The sequence below is a fragment of the Pygocentrus nattereri genome, chromosome 15 (assembly GCF_015220715.1).
Source record: "Pygocentrus nattereri isolate fPygNat1 chromosome 15, fPygNat1.pri, whole genome shotgun sequence".
In the NCBI taxonomy this organism is placed as follows: domain Eukaryota; kingdom Metazoa; phylum Chordata; class Actinopteri; order Characiformes; family Serrasalmidae; genus Pygocentrus; species Pygocentrus nattereri.
In genome coordinates this window covers 10,674,007-10,694,165 of record NC_051225.1, presented here as the reverse complement: position 1 = coordinate 10,694,165, position 20,159 = coordinate 10,674,007, and the positions used below count along the sequence as shown (strand labels likewise).

At 41.3% G+C, this 20,159-nt stretch overlaps 1 protein-coding gene across 8 annotated transcripts in view; it reads right to left on the bottom strand.

Annotated features, from left to right (window-relative positions):
- neo1a (neogenin 1a) overlaps positions 1-20,159 on the bottom strand; it is a 242,931-nt gene that overhangs the window by 33,738 nt on the left and 189,034 nt on the right. For 6 of the 8 annotated variants that reach the window (XM_017709797.2, XM_017709799.2, XM_017709794.2 and 3 more), the window contains exons 8-12: positions 11,450-11,660; positions 10,030-10,184; positions 6,705-6,853; positions 4,855-4,993; positions 4,507-4,556 (exon numbers count right to left, since the gene is read on the bottom strand). In XM_017709797.2, coding sequence (XP_017565286.2) covers positions 4,507-4,556; positions 4,855-4,993; positions 6,705-6,853; positions 10,030-10,184; positions 11,450-11,660 — 704 coding nt within the window. The remainder of the gene's footprint in view (positions 1-4,506; positions 4,557-4,854; positions 4,994-6,704; positions 6,854-10,029; positions 10,185-11,449; positions 11,661-20,159) is intronic. The other 2 variants (XM_017709796.2, XM_017709800.2) reach the window with 1 other exon arrangement.

Genomic DNA, 20,159 nt, shown 5'->3' with positions numbered 1-20,159 from the left:
TAATTTCAAAGTGCTATATTTTTACAACCATGAGGCGCCTAGGAACCAATCACATACCAAATGAAAGAGGGGGTTATAGAGGTTCTGAACCTCCGACAGCTCAGAGCACTCATCTTTGGTACCAACGTTTCCAAGAAAAAGGTCATCAGAATCATCAGATCTCACACTGTGTGACTTTTTTATGGGGGTACATTAAGGATTCTGTTAATGTGCCACTCCAAATAACAGTAGATGATCTTCAAAATCACACTGAAAGAGCCATGAGTGCAGCGATACCCAACATGCTCAACTGAGCATGGGATGAATTTGACTATGGTGTAGATGAGCCGGAGGAGGTTCATACTGAGCACTTACAAAATCACATAATTAACTTTATGCTCATTTAAACCATATACAGTTTACGGCATTGTTCTGTAATGATTTACAAGAGAAATAAATCATTTTGAAATTGGATGAATCTTTTTGAATCACACTGTATATTCCAATTACAAAATGTAGCAGTATAATCATTTTACTGGTATTTGGTCCTTATTGTGCAGCCCTAGTAGACACATCCACATCTCATTGTGCATTTTTCTCCCAATATGCAATAATCATCCACTGCATAACCTAACTGTGCAGAAAGGAGCCCTGCAGTACTGTACCGATGCAGAAAATTCAGTTCTCAGAATCCTGTACCTGCAGTCAACAGGGGGGGACCCTGTTGGAGAATCACCATAGTAACAGGTCAGTGTGCAGGCATCTAACCTGAGCTATCGTCCCCCCGAGGTGCCCATTAGAGAGCACACACTACCTTGCCATAAAGCATGCACATGTTTATCCGGTAAGGGTTTTGCTGCAAAGGGCATTGAGGGAGAGCGGCTAGGCCGGCCCGTGCTGAGGCCATGAATAATAGACAATGCTGAGAGACCCAAGCAGGGGAGAAAAGAGGACCCTGAGGCCCAGCAGCCTGAGATGGATACGGGTGGCTAGCTGCAGGGCCTACAGTGCATGCTGGGAGAGCGGAGGCAGGGGAGAGAGGGGAGCTCAGCGTGGGAGGGAAGTTAATTAATGGTACCCACCCTCGGTCCCGTGTTCACAGGCCGGGGGAATAAGCCAAATTAAATCGGCGGTAAGTGTGCAATTACTTTATTCCCATTTCCTATGTGCTCCAGTTTAACTCATTAAGTGTTTCCGATAGTTGTTTTTGCTTTTTTTTTTTTAAAAGCTTTTCCCTAACAAACTGGCATTAATTATTCGACTTGGGAAGTTATAGAGACGAGAGGCTTTGTGCCTTGCAAAAAATGTAAGCAACACTCCAAAGCTTTCCTCTAATCTCAGTCTACCACATCTGCAGCATCCTATGCATATGTCTACTTCAGATTTACAAAGACAGAAATGCAAACAAAAAAGTATCTATTTATAAACATAAGCTAAAAAAACTAAACTGATAAGGAAAAAAGTATTCAGGTATTCAGAAAGCATAAGTTAAAAACATTAGTTCTTTGCCTCAAAGCCACTGTTGGACAGGTTTAAGACGTTTCGGATAAGGAGTCATCAGTTTTTTGCAGCATTATTATTCAGTTTTTTCCTGTTCGTCTTGTCAAGCCCTCTTCAAGGTAAGGTCCCTCCAGAATGAACTCTATCTTAACATTCAGTCAGGAGATCAGCACCTTCACCGTCTTTTTCACAAACTAGTCTTGAGTTATTTTGGCTGTATGTTTGGAGTGACGTTCATTGTTTAAATGTCCATCTTTCCAGATTCAGTTTCTTGGTCATTGAGATTAAATTCAATAATAATATGGCCTGGAACAGTTTTTGACCATTCTTCCAGAAACGCATTTGTGAGGTCAGACACTGATGTTGGACGAGAAGGCTTGGCTCGCAGTCTCCGCTCTAATCTGAGTTCTAATCTGTGCATGGTCAACTCTCAGCGAGCGATTACAAAACGTTAGATTCTCATTTAGATTTGCAATCATTTGCGCTTTCACTACTGCAAAGGCCAATAATACAGTAATAACAAACATATACAAATAACAGCTCAAGTCCACTTACTGAGATGGGCCAGAGTGCCTTCCAATTTAGCCCCCTCTATTCAGCTCAGTGAGACCGGAAAAGCCATCTTTTTAATTCCAGCCTTGGCAAGGCCATCGTCATGACGCAATGTTAATTACTTTCCCACAATCCCCCATTAAAATATGCAAATGTATTTGTCTGCATTTAGACCTCATAATGTCTATGAATACCATCACCTCTGCTAACCTGACCTAACTATGAAGGGCCAGTCTAGTGGCTCGTCTGTATGAAAGATGCAGTGCAAATAGACTTTTAAATTGCTCTGAGGACAGGAAGGGACCCATTCTCCCCACACGTTAAGAAAATATAAATTATTCTCATAAACAACTTGCAAATGGGGGAGAAGAGGAGAAGAGAGTAAGAGTGATTAGAGGAGTAAGGCTTTGTGACAGCTCTGTAGTAGAGCGCAGATGTGCTGCTCAGTGCAGTTAGAGCGCAGTAACAGATGAGAGGCTGAATTGGATGCCCAACATGCCTTCCTAGCAGCTGCGAGCACAGCAGCTTAGCCTACCCTGCTCAGCGCACACCTTTCCACCAGCTGGGAGTCAGGGCATCCCCCGGAACCGGAGTGAGCACAGTTATTCAAACATATGGATTTCCGAGCTTAACGTTCCTAATGATAGAATTTATTTGAATAAGGTGTGTGTAGTGTGGGAAAAAGAAAAAAAAATGGAGTATAATCATTAGAATTTTTCAAACAACTTCTTGACTTGGTGAGCAACATAAGTCATAAGCAGCTGTTACTGTGCATCATGTTAAGCAAAGCAGCAACAGCAGAGCTACATTAGAGCTTTAATCAGGCATGAAATTATGATCGGATCTCAAACACAGCCAGAACAGGCTGCACAAAGTTTTGAGTCCAAACTGGACTCAACCCACTACAGATCAAGTTTTGATTCTGAAACTGACCATAGTACAAAAAAATATATATGTGTGTGTGTATATATATACATACACATATACATACACAAGGTTTTCTTTCTATCTATCTATCTATCTATCTATCTATCTATCTATCTATCTATCTATCTATCATACAAAACTTTGTATCTCCATTTTTGATGATTTTCAGTTTTTGACATGATTTGAAAATGCATGTTGGTCTTTATATTGTGTGTAAATTTCATGAAGGAAGGACCAAAAGAAATGGCCAAAAATGAATTGGAAAAGAATTCAGGCTCCATTAACTTACATTAAAAGTAATGTATGTTTTTTCCTTCTCCTGTAAAGTTACAATTTTGGAGATACAAGGTTTTGTTCTGACAGCAGTGAAATATATACATTAAAATTGCCTCATTGCATGTACACTCATCCATAGGCACACTTCACAGTTCTACAATTACAGACTGTAGTCCATCTGATTCTCTGCACTTTTTTAGCCCCCTTTCACTGTTTGCTCACATCTAGGTAAGTATATTTTAAACCATTTTTATTTTGGTTGTAAGTCTGTTTTACTTGTAAAATCACTATATATCATAAGAGTAAATCCAAAATAAACATAAATATAGGAAAAATAAAAAAGCATTTAATATCTTGACAGCTTACTGGTAGAAGAAAATCTGGTTCCAGAAGACACTGAGACTCCTAACAATTACAAAGATTTCTTAAATTCAATCAGCAGCACACGTGATAATAATCAAGTATTGATTAGCCAACCTAGGTACGTATGATTACAAATAATCATAGGCTGCCATAAAAAGAGGTTTAGAAACATTTAAATGAACAAATCAACATACTGACTTGATTTGTACTTATTGTATTATTACTGTTTTTATTATCATTAGTTTATTAAACTGCAAGTGATTTTTTGAGCAAATAAATGCATATCGCCCAGATAAACAGCCCTTTTATACTCATTTTCTTTATACAGTGCTGTGTAATATATTAACTCTATGCCAACTCTGAATTGATGTGCTGTTTTATTTCCCATATCACAAGTGTGAGTGACCTCAGCATGCCTGATTTAAATGGTTATATTTAGAATGTCTTCAAAGTAAGGATGTGCAATACAGCAAGAATATAACACCACAAAATGCCTGATTAAAAACTGTTTTAAGGCAAAGAAATAGAGGAAGAATAAAATTAACCTGGGGGTAAAATCAGTTAGAATCGAAAAGCGGGCTGTGAGATTTTGGGAAATAGAAACGCAGTTGGGTCCCTTTGGATTCGGTTAAATATCTCAAGCTCTAAGCTAAATAGCCTGTAGAAACCTGTCAACCAAAACCGTTACATAAGTGCAAGCTGTACAATTTATTGATCCATAGAGCAGCTGTAGGCATGTTAACACACTCACACACTCCTAAAACACAAAGATAAATCACTAAATTAACTGACACCCCAGTACAGACTCTGTACCCTAGCTATACACAAACAAGTCCTGTACCTTTTGTTTGTTTTTTGACTGATAAAAATGAAAGATGCTGGGTCGACCCCTAACCCACACCTCCTTACCTTTGAGTTTAGCACTTCCACTGTAAGGTTCTGTGGTGGGCCACCAGGAACTGTGGAAAAACAAAGACAATATTTTGGCACATATATTTTGGCCTTCCTCACTACGCTGAACGAATGTCTAACAAATGACTGTGCTTTTATTTATGCTTCAGACTGAAGAGCAGAAAGCAAACTGAACTGCCATCATTCTCCAGAAGATTGGAAACATGTCTATGAGAAAGCAAACTGGTTTGCAGTTACTGTGCCAAGCAAAACAAAGGGCAGGCATAAGCAAACGAAATGCGTTTTTCCATTTAAAAACAGATTAAACTGATAAAAATTCTCTTAAATAATTTTTTCTTCCTGTACCATCAGAGTAGGTCTGCACGGATACATCTTCTGTAGAGACTCCAGGTCCATGCTTGTTGTAGGCCACAACCCTGAAGCTGTATTCTGTGAATTTTTTCAGCCCCGTCATGGTATAGGACAATCCACTGACCTCAATGTCCTACAGGAGAGAAGAAAACAGACATTTTTTACAAGATCTGGAGTCCCAAATAGATTTGATTATGTGGTTTCTAAAAACTTGTGTAACACTTATAAAAGAAAGTACTTCAAGTATTCGAGATGGCTGCTCCTCCTGCTTTTAGCTATATTACATATTTATCAAAACTCTAGAAAATATGCAGAGGTAAGGGGAAAATTGAGCAAATTAGATTTTTCGCCACACTCAGAAATCTGCACTTCTTCTACCACATATTTCACAATCCCTTCAAATAATGCTATAGATCATACTGCTCTACATTCAAGCAGAGATAAATGAAGAAGGAAGAAAGGAGTGAGGCTCTCTAATATTTGGAAAGCAAGGCTGAGTGGCTTCAGTCCAAGTGGATGACTGCAGCACTGAAGGGTTTAGTGTTTTCAGATTTCATTAACAAACCTGAATAAACCCCTTCATCAAAAGCAGAGACAAGCACTAGACTAGAGGCTGGTAAGCCTGACTGAGAACTGGTTGGTCCCATTTCAAAAGAAACACCTCACAAAGTGGTCTTGCTGTTTAACATTTCACTAACATAACTTTTTAACATGTTAGCTGGAAATATGTGCAATTGAATAGTTTAGTGTAGACTACTTAATATAAACAAACTGAGTTATATTCAGAATGTCTTGAAAGTCAAAATACAGCCAAAATAGAACACCACAATACTTTAAGACATACTGCACAGCACTCAATCCAGTTAAACAGTTAAACTAATTGTGCTGTTTTTAATTAAATCTACAGTTGTTCAGTTGTTGAAGTAGTGAAGATCTCGACAATATGCTCATAAAACCATATAGTGACAATGTCATTTGTTTCACTACTTTAATACTTTTACTACTTTAATACTTTAAATAATGTCCATCTTGAATCTCATCTCTAAGTATGCCACCTAAACGTGCAAGGCTCATCAAGTTTATAGATCAACAGCTAAACCATTAGAGCAATTCCAACAGAAAAGGCCTTTCATTAACGATGTCCTGAAAAGGTGTGAGGATGAAACAAAAAAATGCCAGACATTTTGACCAAAATAACAAAGATTAAATAGGCCTGCAATGAAGAAAAAAATGAATGGAATGTATTGTTTTGGATGAATAATGGTTCTCTGTTGTGGAGGATACGGAATTTTGAGGCAATATGGACTACATACTGTAATAATTTTAGTAAGTTTATTTTAATGAAATTGTGTTATTGCATTAGCAGGGTGGCTGCACAATTTAAAAAATGATATCCAATGCTTTTTCATATCTTTTCGAGACTTCAAAAAATGAAAGATATTTTATTTACATTCACATTTCATTTACATTGATGCACAATGCACACAACTCAAAAGTGTATATTTCATTTGAAGAGAATGGCTGAAAATGACACATGGATGAATGCTTTGTGATGCATGCACGACCTACGACTTTCCAGAGCACTGAGTTCTGCGCCTTACAGCCCCTAATCAATGGTCAGTTTTTTACTTCTACAGGACCACTGCTGGCCAGACATGGGCTGTTTTGATTAGTTTAATACACGCAACAGATCTTTTTGACCCTCAACTCAGAATTCAATACCTCTAATAGTCAAAAACAAGACATTTTCAGACATTTTATGACTACAGAACCACAGGAACCGCAGGCCACAGAGCACTTATCTATTTGAACTATTTTGATATGGATCCCTGTGAAAAACTGACCTTTTCATTGCCCAGTCCTTTCTCCATGTAATACAGCTTGTAGTTCTGGATCTCACCATTGCCAGTGAGGGGCTTATCCCAGCTCAGGCTGACGGAGGAGGGGGACAGGACCACAGCCTGGAGGTTGGGAGCAGGTCCTGGCACTTGCACTGAGGGATGGGAGAACAGACCAGAGTCGTTACTGTGATGTTATAACTACACTTTCAGCAACAGTTTCCTGCCATATACTTGCAGTTCACCATGTCAGGTGAAGAGTGATCTCTCTTACTGTGATGTTAAACTGTGACAGTAACCAGCATGAAGCTCATGACACACAAACAAAAAGCTGAAACGGATGCACTTCAAACAGACGTCTTGACAAAAACGCCCACACAGAGAGCTTCCCTCGGCTCAGTATATGACAACAGCCTCCTCCGGCAGCTCCCATGCCGCAGAATGAAATAGTGCCAGCTTGATGTGTGATGTTTATTTGATTAAGTTAGCTTAACGGAGAGGGAAGGCGGTGTTGTGTCTACTTGCTAGCATCATGATAGATTAGATCCAATGAAAAGCTCTGACAGCTCACTGTAAAGCCATCAGACGGAACATGAAGAGAGCCAAGAGACCTTTGGGGACAGATGTGGGACCCTAAATCAAATGAAACAAAATCTCGTTTGGTTGGGAATGTAGATCAGCTTCTATATATGTTCCCTAATAACTCCAGACAATCCGAGAAGTCCTGCCTCATAACCCTGATTCAGAGGTCGTTACCCAACTAATCATGTCTGTCATGTTAGAAGGTCTGGGATAAACTATATTCAATGAATTCAATGCATTACATGAACCATTAAGTAAACTTTGATCACCAAGTCTTGGCAAGTGCTTAAACGACCAAGTGAGAAATTACACCAATTTATCTCAGTTACACAGGCCGGAGCTTTTGAGCCCGCTGTGTGGATCTCACAGGACTGTATGGTATGCCGAGACTTGGGAGCAGGATTAAGCAGTTAATTGAGTATGTGTGGGGTGCATTCTTATGGGATCAGTTCAACGGGTTGGGGGTGGGGATGTGCTCTAGGTCCTGCACTGGTGTCTGGAAGTCAAAAAAACTTTAAAAACATAATAGTTTAGTTAGGTTCAGGTTAAGGACTAGTATTGATACATAAAAGCCCACATATGAATATTTTACTATTTAATTATTACTTTTTCAATAGGTATTGCACAGGCCTCTTAAATGGAACAAACACATATGGGCTCGCTCTGAGTGAAACTATTTTAAGTGCCCAACAGAAGAATTATACCAATTTAAGGGCCTAAAAATCAGATAACCAATACAATTAAAAAGCTGATTTTTTTTTCCTGGAAGGGTCACATGAGGTGCCACCATTTCCAAACTGCCACCAATGCAGCATCAATGGACTGCTTGACATGCTTTGAGGAGAATGCTGTCAGTTCTGTTATGTCAGGTAACAGACGCCTGAATCCCAACCACCCAGGGCCGACTATGATCTCTTTTGCTCCCAGCCACGGATGGCTGTGGCACCACCGAGGATGGAACTTCACTGACAACAGGGCCAGTGCTTAGATGGTTGCACCACTCCAATTTTAATTGAACAGTGACTGATATGACTGTCAGTTCTTATTTGTCATACTTCTTCATTTAAATCAAACAGCAGAAAATGACAGTCTTAAATAACATAAATATTGTAGCACTGAGGGTGGACCTACACACAATTCCCTGGGCTATTGGTCTCTGTTATTATTTTTAATTTTTCTTATTTTTCAATGGCTACCGCAATAAGCATAACATGCTATCATGTACATTTACACGTTTTTGTTAACCATGACGGTTTTGTGTTCACATTCAAATACAGTTCAGTACTGTCATAAAGTTTAACAGTGGTTGACTTTTGTTGGGTTCCCAAGTGGCACAACCATCACAGGGAGATTCCAAGTCTGCAATTATCACCAATATTATTATTTATACCAATAAATAAATTAGGTTGTTAACTCCAGCCAAATGATAGGCCCTGATTTTATTGCTTCCGTTTTGTGTTCCAAGACCAAAATAATTTTCCTTAACTGGTTAGAACAAAATTAAAATCTGTAAATCTTAAATCAGCTTAATATAATGAAACATTAGCTTTAGAAAGCTACTGTACCTGGGAGTTGTCTTTGTACTGATTATATATCCATTTAAGCAGGCCTAATTATGCTCATTTCATAATAAAATAGGTAGCTAATCAATGTTTTTTCCCTACTGACAATATCCACAATATGCACAGAAAAGCATATTGTGAGCAAATTTATCATGATAAAGACAAATTACCATCACATTTCTCACTAATTAATATAAAGCTAAGGAGTCCGTTTATATTCTACAAAATAAAAATTCACTCTCTAACCCCTTTGGAACCGAGTTACAAAGGGTAGTGGCTGAAATCGTGCCCTTCGAAATGGGACAACCCTCAAACACACTTCGCCCTACCCCTCTACCTCAACAAAAACCGGGACATCCTACCCCTAGGACATGTAAAACAGAGGCCAAAGGGCTAAGTGGTAGGGGCAAGGGGCAAAATGGGATTGGGACTGCTCAGATCATGAGTGCAGCACTGCACAGGGCAAAATCTCCTAAAGGTACATCAGTCTACAACTGAAATCGAACAGGCTAAACGTCTTCTAAAAACATTAGATAAACAATGTGTAAATATAATTAGATTACAATTTGTGGTAATCTGTACAACTTGCAGTAAAAAGTAATAAACTGCAATATTTCACAATATAAGTGGCTGAAGTGTCAATATCATCATGATAATCCTGTACCAAGGGGCCACTAGTGATTAGCACCCCTATCCAACAGTTTACCCTCATTCATTATGTGAGAGCAGAGCAGAACTGAGGCTGATGTACGAGTGCAGCACCCCCAGGGTGCCAGCGACCCACGGGCACAAACATTATGAAGTGCTTATGCCAAGCCTGCGCCAAGGATGCGCAGAGGGGCCGACGCTGACCCAGTAAAGCAGGCTCTCCTCGCTGTGTGTGAGCTGATAATGCTTCAAATGAATGGAGACGGGCCACACACCTTCAGGGGGGAGGCTGGAACAGCACAACCTGCTCAGAGAGTCAAACGCTCTCGTTTGTGTTTACTTCCAAAATGTGATTTTGCATGGGGCACAGAGGCTCTCTAGAAGTGTTGAGGAGAAGTGCCCCAGAGAGGTGAGTGATCATAATTCGTTTTGCTCTGGCTTTTTTCCCAAACCGTAGAAAATGTGCCGGAAAAGAAGTCCTAATGAGTTTGTAAATCTTTTCCACACCTCACGTGCATTCTGATCTGGGACGCTCTTACCTTCTGCCTGGGTGGCCACCCTGAGGGGCACCGAGCTCTCTCCCGGGCCATGCTTGTTGTGGGCCACCACCCGGAAGGAGTACTTGGTGTCTGGCTTGAGGTTCTGGATGGTGACCTGCATTTCTCCAGGCCGGCTGGTATTTATCATCCTCTCCCTGCAAAGGGAGCAGGAAGGAGGAGAAATATGAGACTGTAACACAACCTTACTGCTGACTCACCATCTCTAATAAAAAGCTTGTTTCACCGCCGAGACATCTATTCAAGCACTGTCAACTTCTCATACAGCTTAAAGCCAAAGTTTGGCAAAAAATCTACAATTTCCATAATTACCTCTCAGCCCAAACGTCGTCCGCCAGCCAAAACATGTTTTTGTCTGAAATGTTTGTCTTCAGCTTTGCACTGGAGCTACATCGTGTTGACATCATAAGAACTGAATACGTAAATCACCACAGACTGAACTCAAAGTCTTTGGAGATTTAGGTAGGGATTGACAGGGCAGGGTTGCAAAGCAATCTCAAATAGACTTGCTTATGTGGTTTATGACAAAAAGGCCAGGCTTCAGAATATTTTATAACTAACTATGTCAGAAACCACACAGGCAAGTCTATGATGGTAATTCAATTCCACATTTATTTAGGCATACAGTTTGTCCTGGCACCCGCACTGCACAAAGGATATCTTGGCAAACAAAATCAATTTAAATCAAATGAACTTTTTTTTTTAATCACTTTCATTCATTTTTAAGCAATGAAGTAATCAAGTTATTTTTAAAGACTTGCAGTAATTTATCGAAGAAATCTGCAAGGATATTTTTCACACCTCAAAAGTTCAGTCTTAGATCTTGGTTGCACTTTCTGCATCACACAATCCCAAACATGCTGAAAGAGGTTGAGATCTGGACTTTTTTTTGGTCCATTTCATTTTCTCAGTATCAACTTCTTGGCAGCTACATATTCTTTCAGACCCAAAGTTATAAGCGGTCTTCTCACAGTGGAAAGATGAACAGATCTGAAGTAAGAGTGGAGCTTGATTTTCTCCTCTCACTCAAAGATAAATGCTTTAAGCACTGTATATGTGATGGTGACAGCTTGGGTGGTCCAGCAGGTCTTGTTAGGAGCCCCATTTTGCTTTATATTTTTGACTGAATACTAAATAAATGAAAGCTGGCGTTTGACTTGTGCACAGCACTGTCATTCATTAACCTTGTAGCTCGAGGGCAAAATTAAAAACACAAACACCTCATCAGAAATATCTTGGCTGATTGACTTTATTTGAAGTGGTATGTAAACTAGATTTTTTTTACCAATCTGTTCCTCTCATATTCAAAAATGACAGAATGTAAGGATTCAGTATTCATTTTCAAGCTCATGTGTCCTTCTGAAACGCTGCTGAGCTGCAGAGAGCTCAGAGGAGGCTTTACCTTTTGGCTCCTTCCAGGCTGTAGTAGACGGAGTAGGTGATGTCGTCCCCATGTGGCTCGAGCGGCAGGCGCCAGGTCAGCTTGATGAAGCGGGTGGACACAAGCGAGGCCACCACGTCCCGGGGTGCAGAGGGGGTGGGGCCACCTCCAGAGCCTGGGGTTACACGGTCAGTAGTGGTACGGGTCAGTGTGGGAGAGGGGGAGGGGAAGGCTACATTTTGAGTGCAAGCAGCAAGGGTGAGTGGATGAGTGGATTGAGGGAGGGAAAGTGAAGTGTGAAGAATGGAGGTTGAGTTGAAATAATAAACATAAAGGAGAGGAAAGGACAGCAAAAAAAGACAAAGCAGAGAAAAAAAACAGCATAACAAAAATGCATCCATGATGGGGAATAACACAAGACCATAACAATGGAACAGGGCTGTCACATTCAAATACATCAGAAATATCATGTAATCTATTTATTAATCTAGGAAACTTAAAAATGTGTGATAAATATAAATTTATTACTTTTTTATGCTTTTGACTAATTGTTTGGCCTTTCGATTCATCTACAGCAGTCCAGGCTAAAAGCCTGTTCAGCTGATCGTGTGCTGTATGTTGGTGTAATAGATTCCACAACTGTAGTCCTCTCATTCAAATGGCTTCTGAAGTTATGCTTAGGGCTGAAAAATTTTGAAAACATATCTAATTTCAATTTTTCTGACTAATTTAGTGAAGGCTATTTAAATTGTGATTACTTTGTAAAGTCCAGGTTTGAGGTCCAGGTTTGTTATTTTGACTTTTTTTGGTTTGCAGTTTGAACCATGCCATGCCGGACTGCCAGTTAGCTGTGGTTTGGATCCCACAGCATATGGTTGTTTGGTTGATTCTGATTGGTTTATATCATCTCCAGGCAGTTCACAAGCTCCGACATTAGGTTAAAATTGCTCACTCAAGACAACACTGTTGATAATTTAGACTAAAATTAAAATATCAGACCATGCAATTTGACCAATTGTGATTTCTATATGAAATCGATTAATCTTTCAACTCTAGCGATGCCTTCAGCACCTTCATCAGCCTATGCTTGACAGTGCTTGCTGGAGAACTATGAATAAATGAATGAGCAGTAAAGTGGCAAAAGCAACAGCAACGAAGAAAACTACAGTTTACATCGAGGGCCTCTACTGTAGTAGGAACCCACAAGCTGAATGTGTGCATAGACCACAGTCACGGAAGAGGTGGCACCACTACATGCATATATACATTCCATATATTGAGTTATTGGATTCAACGTGCAGCTACTGTTGTTCTCACAAAAATGTGTTCTTCCCATGGAAATCATGTGATTTTCGTATTTGAGGTACATGTGAACCCTGAATTTGCGTGATGAAAATAATACTAAACTACTGAAAGTAACAAATACTTTCTGTGTCAAATTTGAGCAAATCAATGTGATTAGTGTCAATGTGATTCATTATATTAGTTTGACAGCCCTAATGGAAACACTACAGGGCAAACAATGAACATAAATCGCTGTGTCTATCAGAATCTATCAGACTCTTTATTACACTTACCTAGGACACGTAAACTGCCAACTAATCAATGCCAAAAAAGTTCATTTTAACTAAATATGCTTTTTAACCAAGTATGTTTAACTGTGACAGCCCTAGAGTGCAATAATCAGAAAGGTAAACAAGACAAAAAACAGATGTAAAACTACAAAAAAAAAAACAAAACACAACTGAGGAAGGAAATTTGGAATGCAAAGAGATCATGGAAACTGAATGACAGGAGACACTGTATTTTTTGTTCTGCACTACAGAGCTGGGCTGAGATAAGTTGTAGCCGGAGAACCTGGTGAGAGCTAGACAGCATAAAGCCAACTTAATGACTACCATCCCTCCAAAGGGGCTGGCATGGCCTCCCACTATGGCTTTCACATTCTTCACACAGATATGCAAAATATTTCATGTGCAGGCCTCTGGAACGATCTGTGGTCGAACGTGAGCATGCCTTACTCTTGTTTTCCACCAATGAGGTGAAACCTGAGACATCTCTAAGAAATGTGCCACTGCCATTTGTTTTAGTGAAGTAGATTTTGGAAACCATGCGATTCCAAATGTGCGTAAAATAAACTCTGTGAAACATTAATGAGCCAAAAGGCTGTTCTCTGCACTATGGCTGAGAATCAACCAACTAGAAAAGTCATCATGAATTAGCTTCTAGCGGTCAGTTCTAATTGGATCACTCCAGGAAATACGGCCAGGTGGGAAACATGAAGATGTTCCATAACTGCAGGCCAACACTTGGTGAAATGCCTGAAACCGCCATGGCAACCAGCAGTGCAACGAAAGCCCTCTGCGCCAGCCAAAAAAGACTGAAAAATTATTTATAAACATCATCGAAGGCACTGCACTCCTATCATTTCCAGAAAAGCAGGCAGGGACGCTGCTGCTAGGCATTACAATAGACATGGCGGGTCCATGACTCAGCCAGAATCAACAAAACATAAGCCTCCCGAAGAAAGAACAAATTATGAGCTGCCCATTGAGTGTGGTTTATGTAGATTTCAGAAGGTGGGAGTTTGAAGAAAATAAGACTATTCATCTACAGAGTGCAGTGTATACAGATAGATTACTGTATTCCCATTGTAGTTGTAGAAAAGAACATCAAGATAAATGTTTAAGACAAATAAAACTGTTCATATGATTCAGATAAACATGTGTGGTTTCCAGTCACTGATTAGGCCTAGTCTTGGGCTTTATTACACTGCCAGAGCTGCAGTTGAAGCTCCACTTCAAGCTCCACTTGAAAATCCCTTTTCTGTCCAACGGTTAGGCTCATTTTGTGTCTGGACCATAAAGCCCTATTCAGAACCCTACACATAAGGACAAAAAGATGGATGATGCCCGGCTGTAAAAAACACATTAATGGTGAGTTCCATTAGCCTATAGCTTTCCCTAAATGATATGACCCATTAGGCAGAGAGCAAATTAAACATCAGTTGCAGCAATTACAGGATTCTACAAAAGAGAAGCCATCAATGCTCAGCTGTTCTGCCACTGGCAGTAAAGTATCATGTGCTGCATTTATCTTTAGTATGGGTTTCTCTGTCTCTATGTCCCCTCGTTGTCCTTGTGCTGGTGGTTTGATCTGCCAGATCTGGCCTGTCTAATGTTGTGCCTCACTGAGCTTTCATGAGCTCCAGGAGGATCCTCATTCAAGATGTGGGGCTTAATTTCAGATAAAGGAAGGCCAAAAGCTACCTTACACTCTCAGAAATAAAGGTACGAAACTGTGGGGCAGTACCCCTCTTGTCACTGGGGTGGGACCCTCAATACCTTTAGCCAGGGAACACAGCTGAACCATAATCCATAGATAATTTATTTTTCTTAAGCTATACTGACTCCACACACCCTGTCTTTATTTTATTGTCCTGTTTTAAAACATTTGCATATGAAAAGGTATAAATATGTACTTTTCACTTGGAAAAAATAATTTAAGGTTCACAATTGGACCTTAAAATCCCAGGAGCACTGGATGGTGCTCCATCTCTCCAGCTTCACTGCTCCACAGCCCAGTGCTGGGATGTTTTTTGCCCCTCTAGCCTTGACTGGCCTTGGGCATAGTGAACTTGTGTGTGCTTGCTCCAGAGCTTTCCAATCTATGGGCATTGCTTTTCTATGGAGTTTATAAACACCTGTACACCTGTATATGGAATGGATGCACATTAAGGTTTCACTTAGAAGGGGTGTCTGGATACTTGGCCTTGTGGGACCAGATGTGATCTTGAGAAATTTTGGGTCTAATATGGGTCGCAAGGCAGTCTTTGTTAAGGTGGAAACAAACTAGGAAAGTGTGAAATTTCTCTATTATTGTCAATGCCCAAACTAAAAGTAGAGGCAATGCTGCACTCATCAACACTGTGAGAGAGACAACAAGCCTGACGATAGCCGGTGGATGTAGCGTAAGTCAGCATGGCTAAACATCCCAAACACCTCCAAATTAAGCACGTAAATTAAGTGCAATGCAAGAGTTAAAATAAACTTTACCTCTTGCAAAGGAAAATCGGGCCAGTTAGCCAGTCACAGCTTTTAACTAGCTAGCTTGTTTTACTTGTGTTATTGATGTTTCAAAAGCCTTAAAAGGAGGTATAAAAGCTTAATAACTTTTGCCTGGACATGAATTCTTATTAGTAGCTGGCCCTGTGAGACTAATATTGTGCTAATAGACACCATCAGTAATATGTCTTTTACATCTCGAGCCCAAAAAGCCCAAGACTAGGCTTAATCTGTGTCTTGGAAACCACATTTTGTCATAAGCTTTTATCTTGATGTTCTTTTTTACAACAATGAGGATCCATTAATCTAACTGTACACACTGCACTTTTAGATGAATGGTGCATTTTCCTCAAACTCCTACATTCTGAAAACTAAAGAAACCGCACTCTGCAGGCTCAGAGATTCAAGTGCTTCTTTAGAAAATGAATCTAAAAGAACATGAAAGCATGTTTATGAGAACAACGTAGAGGGGCTATAACAGAGCAGGAAATGCTATCTCGCTATCCGCCTTTTAAATCACTCTTATTCTCTGTCTAAACGTTAACAAGCGCACACTCCCAGCAACACATGGTGGCTAGCAGCAGAAGATTCATACTCGTTCTATTCATAGCAGAGAGCAATTGCTGGTGTCGCTTGAACAGATGGCAGCAGCGCCTTATTAATGGCAGGCATTACAGCTTAGTGGAAAAGGTCACCAAACAGCGAGGAAAAGAAAACTTGAAATGAAAAAACAAAGCTTCCAACATAAACCATTATCAGAACATTTCTAAGGACTTTTCTGAACACCTTTTCCTCTAGAAATAGATGGAACTGCCAGCGATTTTGGTAATGAGCATTATAAAACTATAATTTTAGATTCAGGGCACTAAGAGTCTTTAACACGGGGTTCAAGGCAAAAACTGGGCAAATGGACTCCACTAGGCAAATTCCTTGTCCTCCAATTTTGGCCATGAACTTGACGGAACCATGTTCAAACTGAAGCACGGAGCACTGCTAATGACTAATTACAGGCCTCCTGGTTGATCTCAGAAGAGAGGTCCAGCATGGTCTAAAAGGCCCATTTTTGTGTTTTTCTTGTATTTCATTTTTTCCCTTATGCCATTCTGTGGTTTTATGTACCAAAAACAACAGTAATTCATTTTTACACAGCCATTTTCCAGCCTCTCTTTATCCCTCGGAATTAAACAGGCTATCTGTCTTACTGTGCCTTTAAGACCAATACATATAAATGAGCTCTGTTTGACTGGCTGCCTTTTATTGTGCCTTGTTCAAAAGACAGTTTGGGTTCAAACATACAGAGCGAACTAAACAGCACAGCAGGTACTATTTGGGTGGTGGGTCATTCTCATCACTGCAGTAGCACTAAAAAGAACAGAAAAACTTTTGTTTCTGAAGTCTCAAATTCATGGAACAAAGTACCCCATACCTCTGCATGTTACTGTGCTTTACATTATCTGGCATTCCTGATACATCTATTTATCAAGCACGCTGTGTCCTGGGTCAGCTGTATTTGCGCAAGGAACGCCATGGACCCTCACACAGCAGGTACTATTTGGGTGGTGGTTCATTCTCATCACTGCAGTAGCACTGACGTGGTGGTGGTATGTTAGTGCGTGTTGTGCTGGTGCGAGTGGATCAGACAGCAGTGTCCACTCACTATTCGTTCCCACCTTGTCAGTCCACCTCGTAGATGTAAAGTCAGAGACGATAGCTCATCTGCTGCTGCACAGATGTTGGTCATCCTCTAGTCCTTCGTCAGTGGTCACAGGACGGTGCCCACAGGATGCTGTTGGCTGGATATTTTTGCTTGGTGGACTATTCTCAGTCCAGCAGTGACACTGAGGTGTCTAAAAACGCCAGCAGCACTTCTGTCTGATCCACTCGTACTAGCACAACACACACTAACACACCACCAAAATTCAGCAAGTGTTATCATAAAAAAAGTAAACATTTATTGAAAACTTTCAAATAAGAATGCTGCTGTTGTGGTGACTGTGGTGGTTCTCTTTGGCAATGTGGCATCATCCAATCTATTTCAAAGCAACACCAGCTTATTTAACACCTTATTTTATTCAACAATGATAACTGTGATGCACGAAGGACCACCATGGTCACGTTATCACCTTAGCAAACGCAGTGGTTACGATTAACAAATTGCAACAAAATCTGATTCGTCTGATTGGTTCCATGCCCAGTCAAGCATGATATTCAAAAGGGAAAAAGAATGTAAATAAATCTCCAAAGCAAGTGGCTACTCAAGCCACAGGCTCTTTGCTTTCAGTGGCCAAAATCTGGAATGATGTGGCCAGGGGCCCATAATGCATAGTACATCACATTCTTGACATAGGATGAGATACTGACAGGGATATCAATATACTCAGAGAAAATGTAACGGGTCATTAGCCCATTTCATTTTGGTAATCATCCTCAGCTAGATTCAGGGGCAACTTGATTATATTTGACATGGAATTACAGCTATCTCCTTAAACATTCTAACACAAGGGGACTGATAAAATAATGAGGGGCAATATTATGGTATGCTACCCTCAGAGGGGTTGAAATGACCACACTCCCTTGATGTCTGGTAGCGCTACATATAATTTTGTTCTCTCTTTATAATTTCCATGGCCTTCCCTAGCTTCTGATGATAACACCAGGCAAGGTTGATTCTGACAGCTTGTGGCATTTGGAGAAGCTCTTGATCTCCTGACAAGGTCTAAAAGCTCAATGTACAAGTGGCCGGCATTTGAAGGGAGAGGTAAGCAAATCCAATCACACCTCTCCAGGTTGGATCTTGTTGTCTGGATTTCATTAGTTTTTGCTGTTGACCTGGCAGCTGCCTGGGTTTACACCGCACTCTCTCTACCTCGACACATCTCCCACAGAGATGAAAACCTCCCACAGCGGTTCTGAGGCGTGTTGCTCCACTCAGAAGCACTTAGCATCAGAAAAACACAAGCGACGTCTTCTCAGAAACAGAACCATGACTCATAATTAAGATGAAATTAATATATCTATAATCTATAATCTATATATATATATATATATATATATATATATATATATATATATAGACATACACATATACATATATACATACACACACCTCTCCATGGATCACCACCTTATCGTTGTGGAGGGGTTTGCATGCTTGATCCTAGGAGCTATGTTGTCTGGAGCAAAAGCTCCTGGTAGGGTCTCCCATGGCAAACTGGTCCTAAGTGACTGGTCAGACAAAGTGGGATCCAAAATTCCCCCTATGAAAATAATTAAAAACCAGGACCTGTGTACCCTGCCCGGAAATAGTTACCGGGGCCCCACCCTGGAGCCAGGCCTGGGGGAGGGGTTCACCAGCGAGTGTCTGGTGGCCGGGCATTTACTCATGGTTACATGACTCCCCCCTAACACTGGTGCTGGGTCGATGGTAGGAAAGTAGTAGGGGTTTGGTGCTTTGTGGATCGGGCAGTGTCCAAAGTCGTGGGCCTTGGCGTTCTGATCTGCTGGGAACGTCTGGCAGAGGAACCTGTCAGATTAATCTTCAACTCACACCTCCATCAGAACTTTGACCAGATATCGGGGGAATCGGCCATGTTCCACTCCTCCATTGTTGAAGCAGCTGACTGTAGCTGTGGCCGCAAGGTAGTTGGTGCCTGTCAGGGTGGTAATCCTCAAACCCGGTGGTGGACACCCCAGGTGAGAGACGCCGTCAAGCTGAAGTAGGAGTCCGCCCAGGCCTGTGGGCCTGTGGGACAACAGAGGCAGCTGACAGGTATCGACAGGTAAAGTGATCTGCGACTTCATTCGTCTGCTAACCAAAGATTCTGGCAAACCGTCAGGCGACTCAGAAGGGGAAAGCAGTGTGCCACTAGCACTGTATATAGTGGAGATGGTGTGCTGCTGACTTCGACTGAGGACGTCATTGGGCGGGGGAAGGAATACTTTGAGGACCTTCTCAATCCCACCGACATGTTCTCCAGTGAGGAGGCAGAGTCTGGAGACACGGGAATAGGCTCGTCCATTACTGAGGCCGAAGTCATTAAGGTAGTTAAAAAGCTCCTTGGTGGCAAGGCTCCAGGGGTGGATGAGATCCGTCCCGAGTCCCTCAAGGCTCTGGATGTTGTGGCGCTGTCTTGGCTGACATGCCTTTTCAACATTGCGTGGACATCGGCGGTGCCACTGGATTGGCAGACTGGGGTGGTGGTGCCCCTTTTTAAAAAAGGGCCAACTCTTCACCCTCTCCAGGATCCTAGAGGGCTCATGGGAATTTGCCCAACCAGTCCACATGTGCTTTGTGGATCTGGAGAAGGCATTCAACTGTGTTCCCCGGGATATTCTGTGGGAGGTGCTCCGGGAGTACATGCTACGAGCCATTCAGGCCCTGTACAAACAAAGCAGGAGCTTGGTTCGCATGGCCGGCAGTAAATCAGACTCGTTCACAGTGAGAGTTGGACTCCGTCAGGGCTGCCCTTTGTCACCGATTCTATTCATAATTTTTATGGATAGAATTCCTAGGCGCAGTCAGGGGACGGAGGGTGTCCGGTTTGGTGACCTCAAGGTCACATCACTGCTGTTTGCAGATGATGCGGTCCTATTGGGGACATCAGGCCGTGAACTTCAGCTTTTGCTGGATCGGTTTGCAGCCGAGTGTGAAGCGGCCAGGATAAGAA